General features: G+C 45.0%; 1 protein-coding gene across 1 annotated transcript; it reads right to left on the bottom strand.

Moving 5' to 3' along the window:
- Nucleotides 1–2,360: 2,360 nt before the first annotated feature.
- Nucleotides 2,361–8,526, bottom strand: LOC130041190 (corticosteroid-binding globulin-like). Its single transcript, XM_056133241.1, has 4 exons — nucleotides 7,929–8,526; nucleotides 6,726–6,996; nucleotides 3,086–3,233; nucleotides 2,361–2,573 (listed from the first exon to the last, which is right to left on the bottom strand). Exons 1-4 carry the CDS (start codon nucleotides 8,524–8,526, stop codon nucleotides 2,361–2,363), a joined length of 1,230 nt encoding a protein of 409 aa, XP_055989216.1.
- Nucleotides 8,527–21,082: the final 12,556 nt, after the last annotated feature.

Here is a 21,082-nt window from a genome sequence, read left to right as displayed (position 1 = left end):
CCTTTCCTTTTCCTGTGTCCCTGGCTTTTCCTGCAGGTGTTTTTTTGTACTATCCTGTCTCACTCTGGAAAATCAAACCACATTTGTCAGTATTTTAAAATATTCAAATTTAGGCTTCTGATTCATAATACTATTAATGATAGTGTTTCTCTCCCCTCCACCAGTGTACCCCTTTCATTTGCCTCCCCCACACTCTTTCCCCCCTACGATGGTAAACTCAGTTCTATAGACCCTTTCTCAGGTTTTATTGCCTTTGGCCATATGTATTCACTTACTATGTTTTTTTAAAAAATATTCTATGTCTGAGAGAGTTAGAATTTTTCTGGGAAATACAATGAGCTTTTGAACTAACAGGGAGAAATGGTATCTACCTGATGTTGAGAATTTTGACGTGATTTTGTGCAAGAACATCTTCCACAGTTAATTCTACATCTGACCACCTTGCTAAATTTATTGTCCTTGTGTATTTTTTAAAAAAATACCTCCAGGACCAGCCACCACCATGCTGAGACCACTCTCTGCACACATGAAGGTACTGGCAGAGGGACAAAGTCACGCGGGTTCCAGGGCCGAGATCTCCAAGCCTACTCGGATTTGGGCCGAGCATCCTCCACCCAGATCCTCCAAATTCCAGTAGGTGGGGGTCACACCCACCAACTGGCCCCCTGGTGCCGTGTAATCCCATCAACTGCCAAGACTCAGAGACTATAATAACCAGCTCCCGGAACTGCGCGACTGCATTTGCAGCCGCGCGATATCTTATTATGACATCTTATTATCTCATTCCTACTTTGGACAAACTAGCAGGTTACCGAATGTAGCCTGCCCACACAGTAGAGTCTGGCAAACTCCCCGTGGCGTACCTAATATGCCAAATACCAGTAACAATGATGGGTCTCATTCTCCTAAAGAGCCTTGAATATAATCTCAGGGCTAGGATGAAGGAGACATTACTGGGGCCTGCTAGAGGAAATCAACGAATAACAGGATGATTTGTGATTTTGATTTGTGTATTTTTTTTTAAATCATGTATTTCTAGGATTCTGGAGGTGTACTACAGCCACTTGCAAATAGTGTTTTTAATTTCTCTCCCTCAACTCTTCAGGCTTTTCTGGTATTCAATGGCAATTGTGTAAGCCCTCTGCTGTGCGGGCAGGATACATTCGATAGCCTGCCGGGTTGTCCACAGTAAGAAAGAGATAATAAGATGTTGATAATAACTCCCCGTGGCATAACTCAATATGCCAAATACCAGTAACAATGATGGATCTCATTCTCCTAACCCTGAAAGAGCATTTCTCAGGGCTAGGACGAAGGAGGTTACTGGTGCCTGCTCGAGGCAATTGACGAACAACAGGATGATCCTGATTGTGACCATGTAAGCCATAAGGAAATGGGAAGTGGTAATTAATGAAGTAAACCCAGCAGTATTCATGGGTTACTACTCCTGGCTCTGCACTCAGGGATTACTCCTGGCAGTACTCTGGGAACCACATGGGATGCTGAGGATCAAAACTAAGTCAGCCAGGTACAAGGCAAACGCCATACACACTGTACTATTGCTCCATCCCTAAGTTGTGTTCATTTTTACCTAAGTAAAAATATATTGAAATTTTTCTAGTTAAGTAAGAGAATAGCTTTGGAGTTTTGATATATATCTATATCTATATACAATATAGATATATACATCTCCCCATATTTAGGTAATGATGTGTATGTATTTATATTTATATATCAAAGAAAAGTATGAATACATCTATAAGTAACTACCATTCAATCTCAAGATGTATGTCATATCCCTTAACCTGGTATCTTCTATCTGTATATCAGCCTATTACTCCTCCTACTTACCTACCTCCCTGTTTGTGAAAATATACATCTAGCTTCTATTTATCCATCTATATGCTAACATATTTGTCTTTGTATTTTTGTGTTTATCTAATTATATAGATAGTTTTCTGTGTACCTACCCACCTCTGATGTATCTAGTTTGTACCCTTCTGTCAGTCTCTGTGTATCATCTATAAACCATCTATATATTTTTCAGGATTTTATCTTTCTCTTGTGTTTTGGCTTCTATGATTTCTTTAAGTTTTTATTTAGACATAATTTCAAACTCATAAAAATCTACCACAAATACTTGGGTCTCCAGAGCCCCTTCTTGCAGACTCCCCACAACACCAAACCACATTTAATGAGCGGGAGCAGAGAGCCCATCATTGTTGGATCACGAAGACAGTAGGCTGTAGAAGTGCCCCCTTCCCATTAAATCACACCAGTGATCAGTTGCAATGGAGATGACAGTTGTTTATTAGAAGGAGGAAAGCTGGAGAAGGTTAGAAACACCCCAGTGCCCAAGGTTAGTGGGCATCATGGCTTCCTATGGCCATGTGGTTCTGTGGGTTAATGATCTTGCCCAGGAAAACGCTGCTCCATGAGGTATGGTCGAAGGCCATGATGATAAAGGGACGGTTGAAGCGAATTTCTGGAGCCTTGCGGCCTTCTATATAGCTGAAGGTATTGGGAGCTTCCTTGCCAGCCTCACTGAGCTGCAGATTGGCCTTGTATATCATCTGTGGGTATGGTACAAGGGGTGAAAGGTGAGTTCCTGCTGTGCCCCAACATTTCACACTTCCTGCCCATCGCCCCCCAACCCCTCATTGATGCGAGGTGAAGTCAGGACTCAGCGGATGCTGTTGGTTTCTCAGGGGAGATGTGGGACCTAACTCCTCTGTGGGAAAGAATTTAGGGGTCAATGCTATCAGGGAAAGGGGTCTCTGTGGAAACGTCAGGGGGCTATGAAAAAGAGGAGTTCTGGAGTCAGCATCGTGCTGAGCTTGTGGATGCAAAGTCAGAAACAGCTCTGTAGTGGCATGTCACAGGCTCTGCACTCCGGGGTGGGGCTCATGTGCCCAGTATGCCTGGCCACTGAGATGGGTCTGGCATACTGGGCACATGATGGGAAGAGCTGGAGCTTGAGGCCCAGGACCAGGACACCTACTTAGGAAAGACCTCCATGGGACTGCCTGTCACTCTCAGTGTGGATTTGGGGGAGCAGTGAGTGAAGGACCCCAGAGATACTTACATCTGTCAATTTCTGGACTGCGTTCATGTTTTTGGACGCATCTGTATGGTTGGTCTTTAAATCTTCAAGGCCCAGGGCCTTCAGGATCTCCCCGAGGTCATTAGTGCCAGACAGGGTGAGTTTGGGGATGTAGAGGTTTACTTTGCTGCTTAGGAGAAGCAGATGGGTTAAGCATGTTCTGCTCAGGGGAAACACATGGGTCAGACAATCCCTGGCACAGCACCTTTGTCTTATTCACATGGTGGCTTCTCTGGAACTGTCCAGGGCCTGCCTCTGGGCTGGGACACACAACAGGAAGAGATGGATCATCCCCCTCTTCCATCTCTTGGACAGCTCCTCTCAGGGGTTCTGAACTATACTCTTGTTTCTACAAATTCCCTGAGCAGATCCCCCCTGTTATCAACTGGCCGCCTGGACACCGAAACACTGACCCTGAACAAGGCTTGTGTTCCCCTCAGCACCTCTTGGCAGGCGGGGAGGAGTGAAGGAGCACCTGTAGGGAGTCTCGGCCCACTGATGGCATCATACCCTGTGTCTTTAGTCCACCCCCATCTCTGTGTGTTCCTGACACATCAGGGCAGTGTGGGTTCCCAGGGACCCTCTCAGACCTCTCTGCTCGAGAGCTCTTGTCCACTGGGCTGACCATTTTCATGACATAGCAGATGCGGTTCTCAAATGTTGGCGCAGGTGGGGTGGGCCTTTATACATGACCTGTCCACCTCTGAAGGCATTTGCTTTATTTTAGAATTTCTTCTCTCCAGAGAGGGAAGAAATTCTGGGAATCCTGAGCATCGGAAGGCACAGGGGGGCTCCTGCATGGATGGAAAGAGGGATGAAACTGCGGTGAGGGAGGAGATACTCTCTTCCTGGATCTCAACCAGATCTGGGGCCAGTGACTGGAGAAATACTGACCAGTGTGATAGACGGGGTCTCTCTGCCTGGGAGCGAAACTGAGCAGGACTATGCTCCGAGCTCCTCCTCCCAGTCACGGGGGCACATTTGTTCCAAGAAGAAATCAGACGGTGACGCAAGAATGCATGTGCCTTATCCCAGAGAGAAGCTGGGGATGGGTGCTATGGTCTGATAGCCCCTCGGACTGGCTTAGAAATGGCCGCAGCAGATGGGAATTTCCCTGGAGGGAGGATGTGAGTGGAACCCTCTAGGATATATGCTTGGGGAAGTGGGGTATTGGAGAGTAAAGGCAGGGGGAGTTGGGTATGGGGGAGGGCAGGAGACAACAGTGTAGAACTGAGGAATTAAGGCTTGTCTCTGGGGTGAGGATGTCCCCAGGATGGAGCAGAGGGCTCCGGTCCAATCAGATGATGACTCCAGTTGCCAAGGTTTACTTTGGATGTTGGAAAAAGTTAGAAGAAAATGGCACTGTTACAGGTTATTGTCAATGTATTTTTGTCAGAAGATTATTTTTGGTGTAGAGAGAAATTATCCTTTCTCTTTTTCAGCAGGACAGGGGAGATGAGGAAGTGGATTTGTTTGAATCCTGGTGCCTTCTCATCCCCAGGTGGATCCAAACTTTAAGTTAAAGGTTCCTTAGAGGGAGGAGTGGAAGGAGTGAGGGGGCAGATGAAATGGAAGGAGGTGGCAGATGATCCCCAAAATGACCTAAACACAGGCTCCCATGTACACCGGCCTCTGTCACCCCCTCAGCCATGACATTCAAGGAAAGCAGGGATGGTTTCAGGACTCTCAGAATATGTACCCCAAATCACCCAAATAGTGGGCGTTGACTCCTTCCCTTCAGGAGAAAGGTCAAGCTCCTATCACTTCCTGTACGCAGATAACTAGGCCACCCTCCCACCACCACCCCTGTGGATCACCCAATCACTCTCTGAGGGCAGGAACTGAAATGAACAATAATATCTCAGACCTGCACAAAGAAGAGCTTGTTCTGGCTGTCCCGCCTGCATGGTTCATGAGGACACTTTACTCAGGGCATCCTGCCTCCTCCTTTGGCTGTTCCTTGCCTGGTCCTGGGGTGCCTTGGGCACAGTCTCCACAGCCTCCTCTGCTGTCTGCCTCCACCAGCTGAACTTTATGGCAGGATTAGCAGAGTTCAAAGGCAGCACAGGCAGCTTGCTCTCCTGGTGAGGTCGCCCTTATCTCATCTATCACATTTTTGCATTCCTTTCTTTCTGCCTTTATTGATTGGTATCATGCCATCACCACTAATTTTTCCAGGAATCCATATTCTGGTCTAGGGCATCTGTCTGTGTAAGTTCTGTTATGTCTTATGCCTCCATCACTCCCTGTAAAATAGCTTTATGCCCAGTCCTTAGTGAGTGCTTCCATGGAAGAATATTGTATGAAGGGGTGATTGAATAAAGGAAGATAAATGGGGGAGAAATGTTACCTTCCCCAGGAGTTGCTAGTGGGCTTCCAGATATGAGTGGGCTCCTCCCTGGATCCCCTCGGCCCTCCCTTTGACCAACCTCACCCACCACTGGGACGACTGTGCCTGCTGTTACTCTCGCTTTTCCTGAACAGATGGATTTGAATTTTCTGAGCACAGGGAACATGTCCCAGAAAAACTGCTCCTCCTTCACGGTGAGGGTAGAGCTGGGCACAGGCTGATCCTGAGGTTCTGGTCCTCTAGCTGAGAGGTGCCCAGACGGGGGAAATGAGTTCATGGATTACTTCCTTCCTTCCTGCTGTGTTGCTCAGGCCTACACTCAGCCAACTCTCTGTGTATGCCCTGTGCCCATCACGTGTGCTGAGGTCAGGCTCCTCCTGGCTGGCTTGCCTTGTGATGCCCAGCCTGAAGCATACACACCCTGGTTTGCTTCTTACTACTTACTTAAATATTTACATTTTTCTTATTTTCAGATTTAAAAAAAAATGTATTACCTCTCCTGGACAACTTAAAAGCCATCTTGAAGTTTTTTTTATGGGGTCTCTGGTCGCAGTGGGCTGGAGCGATAGCACAGAGGTAGGGCGTTCGCCTTACAAGCGGCCAACATGGCCGACCCGAGTTGGATTCCTCTGCCCCTCTCGGAGAGCCCGGCAAGCTACCGAGAGTATTCGATATGCCAGACACAGTAACAACAAAGTCTCCAATGGAGATGTTACTGGGCCCGCTCGAGCAAATCGACGATCAACGGGAGGGCCTTTACCTTTACCTTTACCTGGTCGCAGTGTGGGTGACTAGGTTGGTTAACTCTGTTTAAGCAGTGGGGAGCAGGGAGATAGTCCAGTAGTTATGGTCCATGCCCCTTTTCAGTTCTGCATCACCAAGTTCCCCGAGCATCATAGGGTGCAACTGAGGAAGGCCCCAGCACCATGGGCCTGCTTGGGTATTCCCAGTGTTGTGGGCTCAGTAGAGCATAATCTCATTCTTGGGTCATTGTGCATTGTGCTGAACCAATGACCTGGTGGAGAAAAAATTGCCCTTGGGGCCCCTGAACTTCCCAAGCACCCTTTGTAGTCTACCTCCCATTTCCCAAAAAGGAAAATAAGGCAAGAATATGATGATACAGAGGGGCACTTATTCACCTCCCAGATGGGGACTCTCACCTAACAGAAAGCCCTAAGGTATCTCAGTGCAAACCTCCAGGTTAAAGAGTCTCAGTGCCTTGGGCAGAAGGTGGCCAGAAAACCATGTACCCCAGAGGAAGTACGGAGTTACCTGGTGACCAAGGACATGTCCCACTTAGCAAGTCTGTCTCGGCTCAGCGACTGGATGATCATGTCTGTATTCTTGTTATCGGGGAGGATGAAGAAGGCAGCACCGTTGCCCATGTACTCCAGTTTCACCAGCATGCATTTCAACTCCGAGTCATACAGGTACTTGATTTCATTGAATTGGAACATCATGGGCACCTTCACCACAGTCTTTTCATTCAAAAAGAAGTCCTCCATCCTGGTGTCTTCTGGGTTGAAGGCCTTTTCCCATGTGCCTGGGCAGACAGGAAGTGAAAGCAGGAGGTGTAGAGTGGGAGTTACTCAGACACTGGGGGGGAACCACTCAGTTAGGAAAAAGTGCCCTCCTGAGCTGTGAGGGGGCATCTGGTAAAGAATGGATACCCCAAACATTCCTACTTAAAGTCTAGGATCTCCCAGAGGCTGTGGGACCCTCCACTCCCAACAGATGGAGAGTTAGCTGCATTTCTGGCATTGGCTTATTAAAAGGGAATGGGGCAGAGCGGTTTTAGATCTAGTGACCCAGACTTTGTCTTATTTCTGTCTTCCAAAGTAGATTGGAGCCTCAAAGTGGTATTTGATTTCAACATTTCGAGGGTGAAAGTTGTGTGTGTATGTGTGTGTGTGTGTGTGTGGTGTCTGTGTGTGTCTGTGTGTAGCATGGGGGAGTCCCAACACTCTGGAAGATACCTTCAACCATGCAAGATTTTCAGTAGACCTGTTTCATCCCCCTAGCTATTGGGCCTAGACCTGAACACCCTCACCCTGAACCAATCTCCCTCCTAAGGGCTGCTCGTGGAGACCCTGTCAGAGGCCCAGGACCAATGAGAAGACCCAGAAGCCGGGACCATGTCACACTCCTTCATCATGCAGAGCAGCAACTCGCTGGGGGTTGACACCACCAATGAGACCATCTGCGGCTTCTCAAGACCACCCCCTAGGAAGTCTGGGGTACCCAAGAATGAAGGGCATGGTGATTCATGGTCATGAATTTAGGCCAAACTGTAAGATTTTGGCCATGTTCAAACTCTTCTGGACATCCACCTTTGCTAGGAACATGGAAGAGAAAAATTTACAGGTACACTATGTTTTGTACAATCAACTGCTGCCCTCAGTGCAACCAGTGTTCTTCATGGTTGTAACTGGTTTTAGTAACAAGTGTCTGATCTTAATGGAATAAAGAGAGTACCTGAGAAGAAGACATAATTGATCAGGATGAGGGTGTCTGGGCTCTCGATCTCTAAGAATAAGTCTGAGGATCCCCCCTGTGTTTCCTTCTTCAGATACTCGTTGACTTGACTGCTGGGTTTTGTCGAGGCCTGGAAATCTAACGTCACGTCTTGCAACCCGTAGTAGTGGCGGGCGTGGACTGGGAATACCTTCCAGATATTCAGGGTCTCATTGTGGAACAAGGTGCTGCCCATGATCATTTTCAAACTGCTGTCTGACATCCTGAGCAGTGTATAAAGTTCCTGGAAACTCTTATGAATATCAAATTCCGGTACTTCACCGAAGAAGTCAAAGCCAAGGCTTTTAAACAGCTCACTGCTTGAGTAGCTGCCAGCACCCAGAGTCAGCATAGACAAGGTCATAGAAATGCTAATAGGGGAGATCAAGACGTCCTTGTTGGGATTCAAGGTTGTTAGGTTCTTAAAAACACGGAAGGCAAAGTCAGCATTGTTTGGAGCCAGGCGCCGAAAAGGGCTGTCGTTGCTGGTTGTAGCCTCTGTGGTCTGAAAGCCCTTGAGAAGCAGACAGAGGAGGGAGGCGTAGGAGGCGAGCAACATGGTGCACTTCCGTCAAACCCTGCCAAATCAGGAAAGCCCGTTAGCTGTGTGGAACCCGCGAGGCAGTGCCGCCTATGAAATGGGAGAGGAAGATCCCATCTAAGCCCCAGTTCCTTTGTCTCCATTGACCGCGTGACCTAGGGCAAGTCAGAATTCTGGACCTCAGTTTCCTGACCTCAAGTGTATGGATACTTGCTATGATTTATCAAGTACTTACCAAGAGCTCTGTACTGACCATGATGTATTACCTGTATTCTGATCTAACCCTCATCCATTCATTCATTCATTCATTCATCATCCTGTTATTTGTTGATTGCCTCTAGCAGGCCCCAGTAACGTCTCTTTCATCCTAGCCCTGAGATTATATTCAAGGCTCTTTAGGAGAATGAGACCCATCATTGTTACTGGTATTTGGCATATTTGGTACGCCACGGGGAGTTTGCCAGACTCTGCCCTGTGGGCAGGCTACATTCGATAGCCTGCAAGTTTGTCCAAAGTAGGAATGAGATAATAACCCTCATCCAAAATTAAAATATATATTATAATTCTGGGCTGGAGCAATAGCACAGCGGGTAGGGCATTTGCCTTGCACGTGGCAGATGCAGCTAACCCGGGTTCGATTCCTCCGCCCCTCTCGAAGAGCCCAGTCATCTAACCAGAGTATCTTGCTCGCACAGCAAAGCCTGGCAAACTACCCATGACGTATTCCATATGTCAAAAACAGTAACAACAATTCTCACAATGGTGACGTTACTGGGCCCGCTCGAGCAAATTGATGAACAATGGGATGACAGTGCTACGGTGCTGTGTGCATCATAATTCCAATTTTAGTAAGTATAAATGAGATCTTGTAGAGGCTGAAACAACATGCAACTGAAATTCTAAAAGCATGGACAGGGGTAAAACTTCCAAACAGGAATTCTATACCCAGTGGCACTGCCCAACAGTGTTGTTCAATGAAAATGTGGAAGAAATTTAGACTTTCCCAAGGAGAAGTTGAGGGGTTCATTGTTCCTAAAATGTCACTACAGCAAGTGCTGTAGAGAGGACTTCTGATTGAAATGAGAGGATTTAGAGAGTGAACAGATCACTTACAAAGAAATAAAGATCCCTATATATGGTAGATGCGATGACAATTATAAAAACTATCATTTTAGTTTTTATTATGTGACTCCTGTTTTTATTTTCTATTTGATTTTTAATATGATGCATAAAACAATGATTATTTTATATGTGGACATAAATTATGTGAAGATATAACATAAAGGATATGGGAAAGAATACATAGGCTCATGGTTTTGTATAATAGTGAGGTTTGCTAGCATAAATTCAAATGAGCGTGTTAGAAACTTATGATGTTAAATGTACTTTCTTTTGTGAGTAGTCAGAAGGAAAATTGACAAAAATACATATAAAAAGTATATGAGAAAGGAGTTGAAATATTTCACTATACAGAATAAGTAAATAGAAAATACATCATTGAGGACCAAGAAAGAGGTATAGAGAATAAATAGAAAATAAAACTGTGGAAGTAGGAAAACAGAAATATGTCTTTTGTCTCTCTCGCTTTCTTTTATTCTATTTTTCTTTTTCTCTTTCTCTCATTTCTTCTTTCTTTCTCTTCTTCTCTTGCTTCTTTGCTTTTTCTCTGTCTATCTGTCTCCTATTTCTGTGCTCAGGACCATTCCTGGCAGGGTTTGGGGGACTACAACAAGGTCAGAAATAGAACCAGGTCAGCTGTGTGCAAGGCAAGTACTTTATCTTCTGTATTGTCTTTCTGACCTATGTTCCTTCTTATTAATAATTACATTGAAATCAATTGATAAATTTCTCTAAAAGATATAGATATGCAGACAAACAAACAAACAAGTAAACAGTCCTCCTGTTGTTCATCGATTTGCTTGATTGGGCCCAGTAACGTCTCCATTTTGAGGCTTGTTGTTACTGTGTTTGGCTTATTGAATATGTCGCGGGGAGCTTGCCAGGCTTTGCTGCGTGGGCGAGATAATCTTGATAGCTTGCCCAGCTCTCTGAGAGGAGCAGAGGAATCGAACCCGGCTCGGCCGGGATGGCTGTGCGCAAGGCAAATGCCCTACTGCTGTGCTATCACTCCGCCCCAGGTATGCAGAAAATTTTAGAAAATGAAAAAAAAATCAAGTTATATTCTACAAAATACTGCAAGACTATGGGAGACTAATTTTGGATCCAAAGATAATGACACTAGAAGTGTGGAAAATGATAACTTATGCAAATAGTCACAAAGAGTTGGAATATCTATCAGAATTGAGAGAAATTTATTAAACATATATCTAATGGTGTGTCTATACTAACATCAGGCTAAAATCATTTTAAATTAAAAGGCTTAAAATTTATTAAACACATTAAGAAAGAAATAAAAACTAAGCAACATTTAATTTAATTAATTTATTTACTGACTGCTTTTTGTGTCACACCCAGAGATGCACAGGGGTTACTCCTGGCTCTGCACTCAGGAATTACTCCTGACCATGCTCGAGGGACAATATGGGATGCTGGGAATCGAACCCGGGTTTGGCCGCGTGCAAGGCAAACGCCCTACCCTCTGAGCTATCACTCCAGCCCCTAAGCAACATTTTAAATTGAGGAACTTACAAATGATCTTGATTTTACTCATTTAAAGAATTGGAGAAAGGAGAAATAAAGCAAGAGTAGAGCACAGATAAACAAAATATAGGTGGAAAAACAGAAAAGTCAATGAAACAGAAATCTCTCATTAACGCAGTATAATACAGCAAATTGTAATCAGATAACAAAATAGACAAATCTTTCTACTAGATTAAAGGAAACATTTTAAATTAGTAAAATCATGATTTAAAGTAGAGATATTGCTACAAATTCTACAAAAATAAAGGATTGTAAAGATATTGTGAAATTTTAATGCCACCAAACAGTATAATATAATATAATATAATATAATATAATATAATATATTGGGTGCTGGAGCTATAGCACAGCGTGTAGGGCATTTGCCTTGCACGCAACCAACATGGCCGACCCGAGTTCAATTCCTCCGCCCCTCTTGGAGAGTCCGGAAAGCTACCAAGAATATCTCGCCCTCATGGCAAAGCCTGGCAATATTTGTGACGTATTCAATATGCCAAACACAGTAACAAGTGTCACAATGGAGACGTTACTGGGCCCGCTCGAGCAAATCGATGAGCAATGGGAGGACAATGACAGTGAATATAATACAATATAATATAATACAGTATTCTACATGAAATGGAGACATTTCTAGAAATAAAAACCATTCTAAGACTGACTAATAAGAATAATTCATTTGGTGGGGAAAATAATGCATTCTTACACAATTTATAATTTCACGGTCACGGTCCTCCCATTGTTCACCGATTTGCTCGAGAGGGCCCAGTAACATTGTGAGACTTGTTACTGTGTTTGGCATATAGAATACAACATGGGGAGCTTGCCAGGCTTTGCTGTGCTGGTGAGATACTCTTGGTAGCTTGCCAGGCTCTCCGAGAGGGGCGGAGGAATCGAACTCAGGTGAGCCAACATGGCCGACCCGAGTTATAATTTCAGTATCCAAAATTGTCTTGAGGGCTGGAAAGACACTACTGGGGTAAGGTGCTTGCCTTGCGTGTAGCTAACCTGGGTTTGACCACAACACTGCATTTGGTCCTCTGAGCCACACCAGTAGTGATCCCTGAGAACAGAACCAAGAGTATGTTCTGAGCACAGCCAGTTGTGAACCCCAAACTGAAACAAAATAATTATTTAAGAAGACATTTTGGAAAGAGCCCCATTAGGAATTTCCTGTTTTGCAATTGACTATGCACGGTGATAGCAGAGTGCTCCCATTGTTCATTGATTTGCTGAAGTGGGCCCAGTAACGTCTCCATCGTGAGACTCGTTGTTACTGTGTTTGGCATATTGAATACGTCATGGGTAGCTTGCCAGGCTTTGCCATGCGGGTAAGATAGTCTCAGTAGCTTGCTGCAGGGCTCTCTGAGAGGGGCGGAGGAATTGAACCCAACTCGGCCGGGCCAGCTGCGCGCAAGGCAAATGCCCTACCACTGTGCTATCTGCAATAACTGAAACTACATTGTATCGACAAGATGATGCAGTATTCTAGAAAGGAAAGAAATTATACCTAAGTCTGTGGTCAAGTGATTTTTGACAATGATGCCATAATGATTCAATAGAAAAGGAAGTCTTTTCAACAAGTGGTGCTGCTGAGATTTCTACATGCAAAAGAATCATTTCTGTTTTTCTAAAAATAAACTTAAAATGGACCAAAGTTCTAAATATAAGAGGTAAAATAATAAATATCAGAATAAATTAAAAGAGAAATACTTTCTATCATTGGGTTTTGCCTTTTTATTATTTCTTTTCCAAAACCAGCTGTGCTCATGATTTATTCCTGGCTCAAAAGTGTAGGGACACTCCTGGTGGGCTCAGGGAACAATATGGTGTGCTCAGGATTAAACCTGGGTCAGCTATGTGCAAGGCAAGTACCCTTCCCACTCTACTATTTCTCTGGCCTTGACAATGAGGTTTTTTTTTTTGAAAATTGCGCAAAGGTCTCAGAAACAGAACACAAATAAGATGTATTGTATGTATTAAACTTTATCAAAGTGAAAAAACCTTGCGCATCAAGTACACTGCCAATGGATAAAAATGTAACCTGAAGAATGAGTGAAAATATTTGAATATTTGAATGATCTATTATAAGGGATTAGTAAAAACAATTTCTAATAGCACAGCAGGTTGGGTGTTTGCCTTGCATGTGGCTGACCTGGGTTTGATTCCTCCATCTCTTTTGAAGAGCCCAGCAAGCTACTGAGAGTATCCCGCCCGCATGGCAGAACCTGGCAAGCTCCCCGTGGCATATTTTATATGCCAAAAACAGTAACAATGAGTCTCATAATAGAAACATTACTGGTGCCCGCTTGAGCAAATCGATGAACAATGGGAGGACAGTGCTACAGTGCTACAGAGTACTATCACTGTCACCATCATGTCCATGACCAACAACAACCCAATTCAAAAAATGAGAAATGACTTGAATAGACATTTTCTTAAGGAAGAAATACAGTGTCCAATAGGCACTCAACCAAGAATCATTTAAAATTTTTTTTAAGTCAAAGCCACAATTCAGTTCACATCCATTTCAATACCTACCATAAAACAAAACAAAAGTAAAACAAAACAGGTGTTGGCATGGATGTGGAGAAATCCAGAAGCCAAGTGCATTACCCAAAGAAATGTTAGAAGATGCAGTCATGTGAGGAGGAGGATGAGAGTTAAAGAGAGATCATTGTCTCAACAGTCCCACTTCTGAGGACAGACACCAAAGAAATAGCCAAGGACTTCAGACAGATATTTGCACACACTAATGTTCGCAAGTACGTTATTCATTACCAGTAAAATAAAAAGAGAAATAATTCAAATATTCATGAATAAATGAATTTGAAAATTGTAGTTATTTAAGGAAAAGAGTGCTGTGTGCCTACCGGCTCCTTACCCACCCTCCCCCCCTTCATACATCAGATGTGAGGATTTCCCGGGAATGTCAAATTCTCTAACTCCAGCTAAAGAGCCCAGCATTGAATTCAGTCTTGAATCAATGCACCCAGAGTTCCTGCCAGATCCTACAAGCCCAGGGCTTAGTCCCCAAGACTGCCCACACCTCACAAGACCAGCACCTGCATTTTAAACTGGTTCCAAACCAGAATTCCCATGGCCATTCTCTTGAGTTTGCTCATTGGCTAGAATGGCACCCAGAACTTGGAGAAGGACTAATGTCTACCTGTGTGCTAGACAGGATATGGTAAACAATTCAAGATCATGGTCTGATGAAGACATGTACAGGTGAGGCCCAGAAGAGTCCCAAGCAGAGAAGTTCCTTTCCCTGTGGCTCTGGCATGTACAACCCTCTACTGGACAGCTAGATGTGTCTACTAAGTCAGAGGCCCACGGTTTGGGGATTTTTATACCTTCATCAGAATAGTATGATTGATGATTAACTCAATCTCCATCACTTCTCTCCTTCCCAGCAAAGGGGGGTAGAAGTGGGGTGACTGGATCTGGGGGTTCCAGGATTCTAATCACAGTCTGATCTCTCTGGTGGCCAGGCCCATGGAAGTTTTTCAGGAGGCACTAAAAGTCATCTCATTAGAACAAAAGATATTATTATCACCCAGGAAATTCTGAGGGATTATATTCTGTGTCAGGCACTACGGCCAAAGGCAATTGTTAGAGATATTCCTAGGGCTCTTATCACTTAGAAATTTTATAAGGATTTAGTAATCTCGTGTCACGATTAGTATCAAAGGCAAATGTCAGAGCAGGACATGTTCCTAGAGCTCTTACCACTTAGGAAATTATAAGGATTGAGGAGTTCTGGACTTGAAACTGGGGCACAAGCCAATGACATTTTCTCCTATTTCATTACTGCGTACATGCTTCACATGCTTAAAAGGGAGGAGAATCTGGGGCATGTTACAACAGGGAGGAACCTTAAGGATGTGATGCTAAGCTAAGCAGTTGAGTTAAATAAAGGAAAACACAGTGAAACTGATAGGAACAAAAACTAGAATGGAAGTTTCAGAGGATGCGGGGAATGGGAGTTGGTGATTCATGGGGATAGAGACTCAGTTCGGAAGATGGGAAAGGTTTAGTGGTAGACAGTGAGGGGGTCTGCATAGTGTCTTGGGTGTATCCAAAGTCACCGAGCAGCAGCCTTCAATTTTCTGTTGGTGCATGTATCTGCACGAGTTTTGGGGGACACTCCTGACCGTTCTTGGGCTATGTGTATGCCCTGGGGGTCAAACACAGGCCTTGCTCTCGTGCCAACTGAGTCACTGTCCTCTCAGTACTGTTTTCCACAATTTAAACAAGGGGAATGAGCGCAGGATTTACTGTGTTGACTATTTGCTAAGAGCAGCCCAGAACACCATCAGCTGAGGTCAGAACCAGACTGAGAAGTGGTCACTCTGCTCGCAAGGCCAAGATCCCCTGGCCACGATGGGAGTGAGTGGGGATGGTCCCTGGGCATGGCCCCTCCATGGAATCAGCCCCCTGGGAGGTGGCTGAGAGCCAGCGGGTAAACCAGTAGCCTGGGGAAGAGGGAGTCCAGTCTATGCTGTGCTGCAAACACTCCCTGCCCTTTTGGTCCCCTGTGTGTCTCCCTCAGGCAGTGGGAAAACAGCTCCTAGGGACTCTGTGCGCCTCCCCCGCCCAGTTTCCCAGCTTCCTCGACCTTCTCTCCTGGGCCCACAGCTTCCTGGGCCTGCCTGGAGGGTTGGGTTCAGCCCTACTGCCCAGGAGCCAGGCGACCCAGTGGGTGATGCTGACTTGTCTCCCAAGTCTGCCCCTTGCTGGCCCTGTCCTACTGATGCTGAGTGCTTATCTCTGCTTCCCCACCCCAGTGCTCAGCCCCAGTGGGCATCCGAGGACCGGAACCCCCTGCGTCTCTGCATCTTTCTCCATCTTTCCCTCCAGCACCTCCATGCTCCCCGCAGACTGATGTTTCTCCCATTATCTTTGTGAGTCAGGTCTGAGTCACCTCCTCCAGGAAGCCCTTCCTCTCTGCATCTCTCTGTGGCTTTCTCTGTTTTGCTGCAGTAACACCTCTATCATGGCACCAGTCACCGTCACCTCTCCTGGCTCTTTGCTGTCCCCTGGTTGAGAACCCTGCATGCTGTGGCAGCCTGGAGCTGGCTGGACTTGCCTGTAGTTTGGGTTCTTCTCCATCCTCCCTTATTTATTCCTTTCTCTCCTTTCCTCTCTTTTCCTCCAGCTATTTCCCCCCTTCCCTCAATTTCCTCACCCCCTTCTCCCCTAATCACTAAGGTATCCTAATTCTTCACAGATTAAAACTTTACCCCCTTGCTGACCTCACTTAAGGAGACATCCTGAACCATTTTACAGATGCATGAACAAAGGCTCAGGAAGTCAAGGAGCTTGTCTGAAGCTTTGGCTCTAAGCTCTGCTAAATAACTCCAGAGCCTGGGCTGTGCCTTCCCTTCCTCTGTGAGTTAGACAGTGCTCTGAAGCGAATTTAGCGATATCTAGATGCAGAGGTCAATATCAGACATGAATTTCCTGGCACGACTGTTCTCCTGGTCCCATTGGTCTCATGACATTTAGGAGTGGCTCTCAGCACAATAGCCACCCAGGCAGGTAGGAGGAGGTCAGAGCCTTTGTGTATGACCTCTGACCTTGGGAAGCTCTTGACAACTTGCTTCATCTTGACCCAGGTGTAACCTATGTTCAGTGCCCCACTGAAACAGAGTTAATCCCTTGCTTTGTGGCTTTGTTCTAGAACCAGAAGGAGCAGAAGGATGGGCCACCCAGGCCTTTCCATGCTCTGCAGTGGACTGTGTCTGCCAGCGTGGTCTCCCTTGTGATACAGTAAGCTCAGGCAGGGCCACTGGGTGAAGTGTCCTTTGCCATGTTTTCAGTTGGTTAGTGGTTAAAGGGAAGGGGCAGTACCTAGGCATCACAGTCTCCTCCTCCCAGTCATTAACCCATCGGTGGCTGCTCTGGGGTAATATGCTTCCTGTCACTCTCATTAAGAAGCCTATCACAAGTGGTACCACATGGAAAGTATCATGTTAAGCGAAATGACTCAGAAAGAAAGGGATAGACATAGAAAGATTGCATTCATCTGGGGAACATAAAGTAACAAAATAGGAGACTAACACCCAAGAATGGCCAAGATTAGTACCAGGAATTTTACTCTATGGCTTGGAGGCCAGCCACACATGCTAGGGGAAAGGGCAGCTCAGATAGAGAAGGGAGCACCAAATAAAGGGTGTTGGGAGGATCCTTCCAAGATGGGAGAAGCATGCTGAAAGTAGACTATAGACCAAACATGATTGCCACCCATTGCCTCTTTTGCAAACCACAACACCCAATAAGAGAGAACAAAAGGGAATGCCCTGCCACAGTGGGAGGGTGGGGTGGGGGGTATGGGGGGTGGGAGGGATACTGGGATCCGTGGTGGTGGGAAATGGGCACTGATGGAGGGATGGGTATTTGATCATTGTATAATTGAAACCCAAGCACAAAAATTTGTAAGTCTACAACTGTACCTCATGATATCTCACTAATAAAAAGAAAAAAGAAAAAAAAAGAAGCCTATCACTAACACCTATGTCTTTCCTTAAAGTTATCTTGTATGCAGACATTTCTTACAAGAACCATTTCAACTCAGCAAAGACCCTTTGTCCCGGCCTCTCAGAGTCACGGCATGTTTGCAGAGTGCCTTGTCTCCTGTTTCCCATAGGCAGCAGCTAGTTAGGTAAGACACAGTCTCCCACAGAGAGGTAGTAAAACTGGGCTCAGAGTCAACATTACATCCTTGAGTAGACTGTGTGTTCTTATGAGACCCAGGGCGCAAAAAAAATCAGCATTTTCTTCAGAAGTAAAATAACAAGCAATTCAGAAGAGTCAAAGATTCAGGTTTTTCCCAAGTACTCACATAAACAGGTGGAAATCAGATTTTGTGTTGTCAGTCCAACAGCAGGTTTCCTGCAGGGGTCAGTCACGAAAGTGTCCTTCTTGACCAAGCACCGTGTGAGAGTGGAGTGATGGACGGTGGTTGGCTACTGCAGTAATGGGCCTCTTTATACTTTTCACCCAAGTTGTTTCTGTTTTCTTATCGCCACCATATGCCCTTCTCATTGCCCCACTTTTGATGGTTGCATCTTTACATGAGATCATCTGTTCTTTATCATAGAAAAGCTTTGGGGTTCAAAAAGTGCTCAATGCTATGACAGATTTAAATTATCTTGGAGTTCGGTAAATGTTTTAGTCAGTGATTCTGGCTTGACGTAAGTTCAGTTATTTGGCGAATGTTTACCATTCTACCTTTTTAAGCCCAATCTACAATGTTCCGTGTTTGCAATCCAAGGCTTTCTCCAGGATATTGGAGTCAGCATAGCTACACCACAAATCAACTGTTTTTCATTGTCCACTCTCAGGAGTCTTATCCTTGGGACCTGTGCAATAGTGTCATGGGTAGGGCATTTGTCTTACACGCAGCCAACCCAGGTTGGATCTCTGGCATCCTATATGGTCCCTTGGGCCCCCCAAGAATGATTCCTGAGGACAGAGCCAGGAGTAACCTCTGAGTACCACCAGGTGTGGCCCTCAAACAAATAGAACAGTTTTAACCACATGTAAAAATGTGGGTTTAGTAATGACATTGTGTGTGGTTCCCTGGGGCATCTGGGAGTCCCTGGTTGAACACAATGGCACTGACAGCTGTGATGAAGCTGGTGGACCCTCTGCTTGGTGAAGGCAGATGTAGGAGAGTCAGCCAAGGGCTGTCCAAGGGCATAGAGTCTCCTTTGTCCTTCACAATGGCTCTGCAGTCAGCAAACCATCTTTCCTCTTTGATAAGGAGGCACATGAACTCTAATGCACTTGTGAAGAAAATCCTAGTCGATTTGATGCTAAACCTAGAACCTTCCCTTTTCTCTACATTTGTATGAATCAGTTCTCATCTGATGGTGGTGACAGAGATCAGATTCAAAGATCTTTAAAAACAGTAAGTAAGTATAGTAAAGTGTAGTAAAATAAAGCAGTAATTAATTCAAGGATAATCTGAATGTATATTTCTGTAGAGGATTTCAGGCATGGCTAAACCCAAGGTTCCTAAGCTGCTTCTCACATTTTTCTCTATCACTCACTCTTATTCTTAACTGGAATAAGAGGCTGGAGCGATAGCACAGCGGGTAGGGCGTTCGCCTTACAAGCGGCCAACATGGTCGACCCGAGTTCGATTCCTCCGCCCCTCTCGGAGAGCCCGGCAAGCTACCGAGAGTATTCCATATGCCAGACACAGTAACAACAAAGTCTCCAATGGAGACGTTACTGGGCCCGCTCGAGCAAATCGACGATCAACGGGAGGGTCTTTACCTTTACCTTTATTCTTAACTCAGCTTTCTTCTGCTTTCCTGCTGCAGTTTCTCCATGGTGGGAACAAACATGTAACTTTTCTATGATAGGAACAAACTGGATTATTTTATGTCAAAGGAAAGACACTGTCCTCTTCTTCTGTTTGGATTTTAGTCCAACCAAGACTTCTGGGCAGAATTACCCAACCTGGGACTACTTTATTCCCTTTATTGTTTGACTGCAATCCAGTGGAAATCTAGTAGTTTTTTCTATTAGTGTCAATACATTTATATTATTTTGTAAACAAAATAGAATTTTAAGTTATATTATGTTATCATGCAATTCTTTTTTTTAAATGTAGGTGTACTGCTATTTATTCAGTCATTGATTAAGCTAATTAAATTGAACATAAGTTCCACATTAATTTTTTTAAAATTCAGGATATTAATTTAATTTAATTTTTATATTTTTTAGTTGAATCGCCATGTAATTACAAAGCTTTCCTGTTTGAGTTTTAGTCATATAATGATTGAACACCCATCCCTCCACCACTGCACATCTTTCACCACCAATGTCCCGGGTATCCTCCCAATTCCACCCATCCCCCTGTCTCTATGGCAGAAAATCTCCCCCATACTCTCTTTTGTATTACTTGTTATGAATAGCATAAGATATCACATAGCTTCCAGAGTGGATGTATGCTCCTGGAATTTTAAAATTATAGATAATTAGGGTCTGGAGAAATTTGCCGTGAGCTGCTGGGTTTGGAGATTCTTTTGTGTGTCTCTGGATCATGGCAGTTAAGAAGTTTAAGTAGTAGCCAGAGGTGGTTTGTGGACATGACCTCCAAGGTCCCATGGGGACAGGTGTGTGTTGGTGGGAGGAGGGTGGATGACAAGGACCAACCCATCCCTTATCCCTTGAGGCCTGGAGTTTGCCATTACTGAACCCATGCTCCTGCACTACTCATTGGGTTCTAAAAGTTGGTGGCTGGCAGGGTTCTTAGGGTCTGACGCATTCCAGTGAAGTTGGCCTGGCTTAAAGTCCGGAGGCATCTTTGCAGTGAGCTGCTTGGTTCAGAGATTCTTTTGTGTGTCCCTGAATCATGGCCCTTGTTTTTATCTTTCCTAGATAAATACACTATTGGCATATGCCCTTCAGGGCATGCCTGCTAGCCCATAGCATCCTGGCCCTGACTGTGGCTTTTGAAGTCTTTCGAGATTTATGGGTCAATAAGGCCAATAAATGAGCTTGTATAGCTGAGCAGGAGGTGGTTTGTGGGTGTGGCTCTAACATACCTAACTTTGGGCCATTTAATTTCTTGGTAAACTTGGCCCCAAGTTGCTGGGGTCCGACCAAAGGCACAGTGGCAATTTTGGGGTTTCAGGAAGTCTGAAGGCACCATTAGGCTGCTGATGCACTCTCTCTGCAGGTACAGATTGACCTGCTAGCAGCACTGTACTTTCTGTAGTGCAATTCTTGACTCAAAATAGGTAAAGAAATGATGACCCAGGACATCATGAAGGGTCTTTCTTGGCTTCTTGGAACACTCTCTTGGATTCCTGAGTCACCTTGTCAAGTATCAGTCCCCACGGGAGAGTCTTAATGGGGAGATCTGAGATGACTGAGCTATTCTGGGTAAACCTGC

The sequence above is a fragment of the Sorex fumeus genome, unplaced genomic scaffold, assembly GCF_029834395.1.
Source record: "Sorex fumeus unplaced genomic scaffold, SorFum_2.1 ptg000098l, whole genome shotgun sequence".
NCBI classification, from domain to species: domain Eukaryota; kingdom Metazoa; phylum Chordata; class Mammalia; order Eulipotyphla; family Soricidae; genus Sorex; species Sorex fumeus.
This window is presented reverse-complemented; position numbering and strand designations above follow the sequence as displayed.

Coding starts and splice junctions, on each gene's coding strand:
- LOC130041190 (XM_056133241.1), bottom strand. CDS start 8,526: ATGTTGCTCGCCTCCTACGCCTCCCTCCTCTGTCTGCTTCTCAAGGGC. Junction 3,234..6,725: donor GACATGTCCTTGGTCACCAG/GTAACTCCGTAC, acceptor GCTTCTCCTAAG/CAGCAAAGTAAACCTCTACA. Junction 2,574..3,085: donor CAGTCCAGAAATTGACAGAT/GTAAGTATCTCT, acceptor CCATACCCACAG/ATGATATACAAGGCCAATCT.